At 41.8% G+C, this 9,794-nt stretch overlaps 1 protein-coding gene across 1 annotated transcript; it reads right to left on the reverse strand.

Annotated features, from left to right (window-relative positions):
- Positions 1-687: 687 nt before the first annotated feature.
- On the reverse strand, positions 688-1,038 carry LOC145823728 (uncharacterized). Its single transcript, XM_082923253.1, has one exon. It carries the CDS (start codon positions 1,036-1,038, stop codon positions 688-690), a length of 351 nt encoding a protein of 116 aa, XP_082779379.1.
- Between the last annotated feature and the right edge of the window lie 8,756 nt (positions 1,039-9,794).

Raw genomic sequence — 9,794 nt, forward strand, 5'->3', positions numbered from 1 at the left:
ACTTTGTCATTTTGAAAAGCCTAAATTAATCGTTCAGTTCCTCTTTGGAACATCACATCGGCTTAACACTATCTATTTTGCTTAATAATGATTAGCTGACTTACAAACTTTGACAACAATTTGTAAAAAACAAATTCAAACTAGTATTTTATTAATCAATACTTGAACTAATTATTCTTTAAATTACATTAAAAAAGAAAGAAAGAAAACTAATGATAGAAAACTTTCAAGTTACTGGTGTTCTATGGTCTGGACAATTCCTTGCCATTAAATTTTTTTAGCCGGTATGCTCTGTTGCCAACAATCGAGATAATTATATACGGTCCTTCCCAGTTTGGGCCTTACCTTCTTTGGGATCTTTTTTGTTGCTGACAATTTTTCCCAAACAAGATCTCCAACTTGAAATTCTCTAGGCTTTACCTTCTTGTTGTGTTCTTTGGCCAACCTTTGCTGGTATGCCTCCAGTCGAATCCTTGCTCTCTCCATTCTTTGTTCAATCAGATCCAAATCTCAAGCTAGGAAGGCTTCATTTGTTCCGTTCTCTACTGCCTGAATTTTGACTCCAGGAATGTCGATCTCTAATGGTATAATGCCCTCTATGCCATAAGCCATGGCAAAAGACGATTCTCCAGTTGATTTTCTCAGCATGGTGCAGTATTGCCATAGAACATTTGACAAATTTTTAACCTACTTTTCCTTAGCAGCTTCTAGTCTTTTCTTTATGCCATCAGGGATGGTTTTATTCGAGGCCTCAGCTTGACCATTGCTTTGAGAGAAGCTAGGCATTAGATAGTAGTTCTTGATCTTATACTTAGCGCAAAAATTCTTGACAAATTTGCTATCAAAGTAGGTGTCATTGTCTCCCACATTGGCTCTAAGGATCCCAAATCTTGTGATGATATTCCTCCAAATAAAGTTCCTTATGTCCACATCTCGGATTTTGTCTAATGGCTCAACCTCCACCCATTTTGTGAAGTAATATGTGGCTACTAGCAGGAATTTCCTCTGGCCAGTTGCCCTATCAAATCCATGCCCCATTGGGTGAATGGCCAAGAACTGGACACTGGATTCAAGTCCTCAGTCGGCTGATGTATTAAAGGCGCAAATCTCTGACACTTCTCACACTTTCTGACGTAGGTTTTAACATCTTTTTGCATGTAAGGCCATTAATAACCTTGCGAGATAGCTCTATGGGCCAAAGGCCTACCCCTTGTATGACTTCCACAAACTCTTTCATGGATCTTGAACAAAAAAATCTTCAACGTGGGAAGATGCACACATCGCAGTAGTGGTCCAGTAAAAGATCACCTATAGAGATGACCTTCGACCTACAAGCAGAATCTTGCCGATCAGAGTCTGACCTTGTGTGTTCTTTCTTATCTTCTAGCAATCTGCTATCCCTAATGAATTTAACCAAAGGGGTCCATCCAGCTAGGACCCAACTCTATGCACATTGTTTCATATTCTGTGATCAAGGGCTTAACACTTGGGCCTGACAAGTAGTGTACCAGGATGGTTTAGAGGGAGTTTGACTTAATGGCCGAGGCCAAGTTTGCTAATGCGCCAGCATGGCTATTGTCTTATCAACAAACTTGCTAAAGTCTGTAACTCCAAAAGCAGGTTAATAGCTTGATGGTTTCTTTCATACAAGCCATCATTCTCTCATTTTAGGCGGCATACTCACATGTTGCCTATTTCACGATGAGATAGGAGTCGCAATAGACTACAATTTCCTCAGCTTCCACTGCAATAGCTATTTTCGATTCGACAATCAATGCCTCGTATTCTGCTTCATTATTTGAGGCCTTGAATCCCAGTCAGATTGACTGTTCCAGCATCAGTCCGTCTAGTGAAACTAACACCACTTCTACCCCTACTCCCTGCCAAGTTGAACTACCATAAAAAAAAAAAAAGACAAAGGACTCACAAATGTAAATATTTTACGGTTTTGGCTTCTTATATATTTTATTTTGGGCTTTCTTATCTTCTGCTGGCATGTGGTTTGAACTAACAGCTATGTTTCTTCAGTCTCCTTTGCGTATCCCAGATCGAGGTTCACTGGTTTGGGCCTCGAGCTTGCATTCGCTATGAACTTAGCAATAAAGTCAGCCAAGACCTGTCCTTTGATTGCTATCCTTGGTTTGTATTCTATGTTGTATTGACCTAGAACAACCGCCCATCATGCTATCCTCTGAGATAGATTTCCATACTATAACAAGGACTTTAACAGGTGCTCTGTCAGTATCACGATCCTGTGAGCCTAGAAGTAGTGGTCCAGTTTCTTTGACGCCATTACCAGGGAAAGCATCAATTTCTCTAAGGGAAGGTACCTTGTCTCCGTGCTCGCCAAAGGTTTGCTCACGTAATAGATTGCCTTCTGTTCTTTTTCTTCTTCTCGGATGAGTATTGTATTGACCGAGTGGTCTGCAACTGCCAAATACAAAAATAACTCCTCCCTTGGGATTGGGGTTGACAACAATGATGAGGAAGTTAGGTACTTTTTCAAGTCAGCTAGGGCGACTTTGCATGCTTCTATCCACAAAGCATTTGTGGCCATTTTCAATAACTAGAAGAATAGCATGCACTTGTCTGAACTTCGGCTTATGAGTCCATTCAATGCTGTTATTTTGTCGGTTAAGATTTGGACTTCCTTCGCTGTGGCCAAGCTCTTCAGATCAAGTATGGCTTTGATATGATCAAGGTTTGCTTCAATCTCCCTTCTTGTCACTAGATATCCTAAAGACTTATCGAATCTCACCCCGAAAGCACACTTGGAGGCATTAAGTCAAAGTCAGAATGCCTTCAAAGTGTTGAACACCTCATTGAAGTCAACTAGATGATCAGAAGGTTCCTTACTTGTCATCGATATAGACTTCCACGGTCTTACCAATCAAGTTCTTGAACATCTTGGTCATAAGTCCCTGGTATGTTGCCCTTGCGTTCTTCAATCTAAAGGGCATAACTCTATAGCAATAGAGTCTCTTTGGAGTGATGAAGACAATTTTCTCTTCATCTGACACAAACATGGCTATTTGGTGATATCCCTTGTATGCATCAAGAAAACTCATCCGCCCATGACCCGAGTAAAGGGAAAGCCTTGTTTAGGCTTGTGAAGTCCACACAGACTCTCCACTTCCTATTCTTTTTGTTGACCACCACTATGTTGGACATCCAAGTCGGTAATTTACTTCTCGGATAGCCTACGCTACCAACAGCTTCTCCAATTCCTTTTCTATATGAGCTAATATTGGTCTTTTGGCTCATTGGATTATTGGTTTAGCTGACATATCTACGTTGAACTTGTGGCAGGGGACCTCGGGCTGATCCCTGGCATCTTATATGGTGTCCAGGTGAATACCTCCATGTTTTCTCTCAGGAAAGCCTCCAACTCACTTTCCTTTTCCTCGACTAAGCTTGAGCCGAGGAGGAAGAATCGTTCTTCATTGCCATCATTAACTAGGATATTCTTCAAAGGCTCTTGGTTCTTGTCAGCATGCTCATTGTTGAAATCGCCTATGACCTCCTAGCCTTCATTTTCTACTTCTGTAATCTACAATTCTTGGATATTATAGGTGTACTTCATTGCTGCCACGTAGCAATGTTTCGCTTACACTTGGTATCCCCTTATTTTTTCAATCCCAAACTTTGTTGAGAACCGTAGTAATTGGTGCAAGGTTGAGTGCACAACTTTCATTACATGTAACCAAGGTCTCCCCAAGTTGACGTTGTATGGCACCGGTGTATCGATCACGGTAAAATCTGTTATAATAGTCTTTGTCTTTGCTTGAATATCCAAGTTTGTTGTTTCCAGAGGCCACATCGGCGTGCCATTAAATCCTACCATAGGGCTATTGAACTGTTCCAGATCATCCTTGTGGAGGCCAAGTTCCTTACAACATCTGGCGTACATGATGTCACAGGAACTGCCTTGATCAATAAGTATTCTTCTTACCTGGCACTCTCCAATCGTTAAGGTCACCACCAAAGCATCATTGTGTGGATACTAGACCACCTCCAAATCCTCATTCGTGAACGTAATCATCGGCCCCTGACTTTCTTCTGTTTGGGGCTTCTTCGGTTAAACTTGGAAGACATGTTGCAGGTGTCTCAGTCTTTGTGTCTCACCCCTAATTTAGTTTGCACTAACCTTGGAATGGATCACATTGATAACCCGTAGTCTGTCTGCTTGTGGTGCTAGAGGGGTGGTGCTGTTGTTGCTGCCTGTGCCTGGGCCAGTTTCGCCTGTTCCTCTCTCGTCTTCTCCTTATCTACCAAGTCCTTCTAGTGTTTTTGTCTCACAAGGTCTTCTAGAAGCTATTTCAGAGTTCAATACCCTTGGGTCATGTGGCTTGTCTTATTATAATATGCACATGATTTAGTTTGGAATCTGCCATTGGACTTCCCTGGACTCTCTATGGCGGCCTATAATAGGGCTGCTTCTTGATCCTCTCTAAGATCCTTTAGATCAGGATCTTGAAGACTGTGCTGACCGCTTGCATAGCTTTTAGCCTTTGCTTTCTATTCTCAGCGCTGGCCCTACCTTAGCCCTATTTTGGTGATCCATTTCGATCTTCCTGCTTCACTATACTTCTTTTCTTTGATTTCTTATCCTCCTCTGTCCTAGCATACTTCTCAATCCTTGCCATTAGATCCTCCATGTTCTTTGGGGAGGGTCTTTGCAAGAGATTATAGAAATGGACAATCATTCGCCAGGTAATTCTTAAAAGAAATGACTGCTAGCTCCTGGTTACATGTCGAAATCCAATTATAAACCTTGTAGTACCTCTTGGTGTAAGCTCTAAAACTTTCACCATTGTCCATCTTTTGCAGAGGCCCATTCTCACACGTGTGGTCTTTACCTCGGAGCCAAACAAGGCTTAAGCTTCCTGCACGTGCGGTAACCACTCCCGCACGTGCGGCTATGCCTCAAAAATTGTGCCACTATTTGAAATCTATTTTGGATAGACAGAAAGGTAAAAAAAGAAGAAAGAAAGGTTGGATTAGGGTTCAAAATTTATTTGAAGAAAAGTGGAGGCTAGGGTTTCAAGAGAGTGATTTTCCCTCAAGCTTCAAGGGCAACTTTCATGGGAGCTTCTTCCTCATCCGCTTCCTTTTCCCACTTCTCCATCAGTGGCTAGTCTTCTAATTCTAAGGTTTTGATGAAACCCTAGCCATGTAAAGGGATTTTTCTTAAGCTTTGATTGTGAAACGGTTTGAACAAATGTATGGATATTTTAGAAGTTTATAATATTTTTCTTTTTCGTCTCTTCAAGTGTTTTACTCTCTGTGACTGTTTAATGCTTTTCATACATTAGTTTTCTTTGTCGTTGTGTTGAAAGTATGAGACGAGTCGTGCTATGAGAGACGGGTCGTGTTGTTTCCATAGTTTAGAGCAAACGCCTCGTCCTACTTGAGATGACTTATGCCTGTACGTTGAACACAACCATCATCTTGATCAATATTTCAAACTTGTAGTTGTGTAATATTGCGTAGTTCAAACCAGATTGCAATTGATGGCCGTTGTTAAGTCTCATTTATGTGGTTAGTGGTGAATTCTTTGCCCTAGGATTTTTCCCAAAAATCAATCTCTTAAACCCTATGTTTAATTTCTCAATTTCATTTAAGTCCTATTTAGTTATAATATCCCTCAATCTTTTTAATCAAAATTAATTTAGGAATTTAGCGATTAAATTAGTCTAATTTCACAATTGTCCTTGTGGATCGATACTTGAACTTGCCATTATTCCAAAATAATTTGGTATAGTTTAGTGTTTATATTTGGTGTGTGTAACGACCTATCAAGTTTTGGCGCCGTTGCCGAGGACCTTATGGCGAAATTGAGTAATTTAGAGTTATATTCCTATTTTGATTTTTAGTTTAGCATTTTATATTTTAGTGTTGCTAAGTGTGCAGGGTATTTGCAATTAGAACCATCACTGAAGTGCAAGCAAAGCGCAGCCAAGTTTTAGACAAAAATACCGCAGCACCAAAGTGATAAAAAAAAAAAACAGAAGCAAATACTTGCAAGCAAAGCACCAAAGTGCTAAAACTAGAGAGCTCAAGTGGAAATTAGGGATAATGTCTACACGTCAAGCACCCACAAGATGAGTAAAACATTTTCGTTAAATTGCTGTGAGTATTTCCTTCTTTGGTAATTTGCTTTCATAACTTAGTGCACCAGAGTCGAAACTTAGTGTGTGTGTGTGAGTAGTGTATGCATGGGCGCCGTTCTTGTCGCCCTAAATTGTGGAATTTGGACCTTGAACTAGAAAGGACTCTTAGGAACTTAAAGCCTCTTCCCCTGTTCCCAGGCTTGAATATCCATACCCATACCTTGAACCAATTGAGATGGCAAACCCAAATGGCCTAAATGGGCCTAACCGGACCCTTAAGGATTACTTCACACCCACTGCATATATATCACCATCATGCATCTAGTTACCTGACACTACTGCTGCTCATTATGAGATTAAGTCCAGCACCATACAAATGCTCCCATCATTCCGTGGATTTGCTCATAATGACCCTTACAAACATCTGCATGAATTTTTGGAAATTTGATCTACAGTAAGGATCCAGAATTTCACCAATGAGAACCTCATGTTGCGATTGTTCCCATTTTCATTAAAGGACAAAGCCAAACACTGGCTAAACTCCTTACCTGCTAATTCTATCACAACTTGGGACCAATTACAGTAGAAATTTTTGGAGAAGTACTTTCCCATTGGTAAGACCAACCAACTTAGGTGAGCCATCACCAATTTTACTCAAATTGATGGCAAGCAATTTCATGAGACATGGGAGAGACTTTGTGACCTTCTCTAACAGTGTCTCTACCACCAAGTGCCTGATTGGCAACTTGTCCAAACCTTTTATTATGGCTTAACTGAACCTCACCGCCAAATGGTGGATTCTTTTTGTGGTGGGACATTTATGTCCAAAAATGACGCCGAGGCATGGCAATTATTTGAGAACTTAAGTGATAATTCCCTCCACCATGCCTCTGCAACCCAGCAAGTCTGGCATCTAGTAGTTAGAGCCTCGAAAAGAGGGGGCATTTATGAGGTCAGGCAAAACCTAGAGTTAGCCCAACAAGTAGAGGCATTGTCCCACAAAATGGACCAATTATTAGCTTCGAGACATACCCCTACACATCAAGATCAGCCTCAATTTCACGAGGCATGTGCTATTTGTGCGAGCCCTGTTCATGACTTGAGTGAGTGCCCTTCGGCATCACAATTTTCAGAATTAGTCTAAGAGCATGTGAATGCGGCTCAAGGATTCTCTAACCCGGGTAATGACCCATATTCCAACACATACAATCCGGGATAGAGAAATCACCCTAATTTTTCATAGAGACTTCCTTCACAAGGCATTTCTTACAACCCTCCACCACCAAGGCAGAATTTTAATAATTTTGCCAACCAATCTTCCTACCGGCAACCACAATCCCCGCCTGGTCCTAAGGGCAACTCTGCCTTTGAGACTCAGATGTTATAAGTTTTCTCAGAACTTAAGGGGTTAGCACCAGTAGTTCACTCCCATACTCACTTTATTGCTAAGCTAGAGACCCAATTAGGTCAAATGGCTAACAACGTGAACATAAGAGAGCAGGGAAAATTACCGAGTCAGACTGTGGCCAACCCTAAGGGTCAATATGGGGCAGAGGGGTCGAGTGGGAATGGAAAGAACCGTGAGCAAGTGTAAGCGGTGATTACCTTGAGAAGTGGGAGGGAGTTAGAGTCTCGGCTAGTTGCGTCTGATGCAGCTAAGGCTAAAAAGGGTGACCACGGTGGTAAACCTAATGAGGGCAAGGATGAGGGAGAAACACCTAAGGGGGATGACTTAGTCCCTAGTACTTCACATGAGCCTAAGGCACCATATAAGCCTAAGGCACCATTTCCCCAATGCCTTGATACACCGTCTCCTTTTAATAAGAAGGTGGCATCTATGGAAGCAATGATGGCGGTCTTTAAACAAGTGAAAATCAACCTCCCCCTGTTGGATGCAATTAAGCAAGTACCCTCCTATGCTAAATTCTTAAAGGACCTTTGTATGCAAAAGCGTAAATCTAGGACACACGTGTCCCAAAAGGTTGTACTCAAAGAGCAAGTAAGCTCCATCTTGTTGAATGACACACCCCCTAAGCTTGAAGACCCAGGTGCCCCAACCATTGCATGCATTATAGGGGACCATTTCATTGATAGGGCCTTGTTAGATTTAGGGGCTAGTGTCAATTTGTTGCCGTACTCTGTGTACAAGGAATTTGGGCTTGGCGAGTTAAAGCCCACTACTGTTACTCTCCAATTGGCTAACCGGTCCCTCACAGTGCCACGTGGCATGATTGAGGATGTGCTAGTGAAGGTCGATAGGTTTTATTTTCCTGTTGACTTTTTGGTTTTAGATATGGAACCGGTTGCCAGTTCTAGGAAACAAATCCTGGTGATCTTAGGTCGACTTTTCTTGGCTATGGCCAATGCATGCATAAATTGTCGTACCGGGGTTATGGAAGTTTCATTTGGGAATATACAAGTGAAACTTAATATTTTCCATGCATCTCAACAACCCCATGAGAGAGAGGATTGCTTATTTGTGGATGTTGTGGATGAGATAGTGGAGGAAGCTTTACCCTCCATTCTTGTAGAGGACCCTCTAGAAGCTTGTTTAGCTCATTTTGGGTTTGAGAATTTTGGTATTGACGGGACGATTGAGGAGGTGAACGCTTTACTTAATTCTTCTTCTACACCGAATTTTCCTCCGTGGAAAGCCCAATTTGAGACACTTCCTCTTCTGTCTAGAGAACCCTCCATACCATCTTTAGTCACACCATCTACACTTGAGTTGAAGCCACCCCTGGCCACACTCAAGTATGCATTTTTAGGGCCTCAGGATACTTTACTAGTCATCATTGCATCTGACTTGACTGCAGAATAGGAGAGTCAATTAATGAGTGTTCTCGTGGCACATCAGAGTGCTATAGGGTGGTTGGTGGCTGATTTGAGAGGGATAGCTTCGTGTGCATGCATTATATATATCTAGAGGAGGACACCAAACCTTCTTGTGAAATGCAATGGATGCTTAATCTTAGTATGAAAAAGGTAGTGAAAAATGAGGTGTTGAAACTGTTAGATGCGGGTATTATATACCCCATCTCAGATAGCAAGTAGGTGAGTCCCACACAAGTGGTGCCCAAGAAATTGGGCATCACTGTTGTTGAGAATAAGCGAGGAGAGTTGGTCCCCATACGAACCACCACTGGGTGGCGAGTGTGCATTGATTATAGGAGATTGGATTTCATGACTAGGAAGGACAATTTTCCTTTGCCATTTATTGATCAAATTCTTGAGAGGTTAGCGGGGCAAGGTTTTTATTGTTTTTTTGATGGCTACGAAGGATATAATCAAGTCCCGGTGTACCCCGCTGACCAGGAAAAGACCACATTCACTTGTCATTTCAGCACTTTTGCTTATAGGCGCATGCCCTTTTGGGCTATGCAATGCACCAGCGACCTTTCAATGGTGCATGATGGCTATTTTCTCTGACATGGTGGAGAAATTCTTAGAGGTCTTCATGGATGACTTCTCTGTGTTTAGGCCTTCTTATGAGGAATGTCTCTAGAACTTAACTAAAGTACTTACTCGATGTGTGGAGAAAAACCTAGTCTTGAGTTGAGAGGAGAGCCATTTTATGGTTCGTGAGGGTATAGTGTTGGGACACATTGTGTCCCCTCGAGGATAGAGGTTGACAAAGCTAAGGTTGACCTCATTGCATGCCTTCCTCCACCCAATTTCATG

This window comes from Camellia sinensis, chromosome 4 (genome assembly GCF_055761805.1).
Source record: "Camellia sinensis isolate YWXY chromosome 4, ASM5576180v1, whole genome shotgun sequence".
In the NCBI taxonomy this organism is placed as follows: domain Eukaryota; kingdom Viridiplantae; phylum Streptophyta; class Magnoliopsida; order Ericales; family Theaceae; genus Camellia; species Camellia sinensis.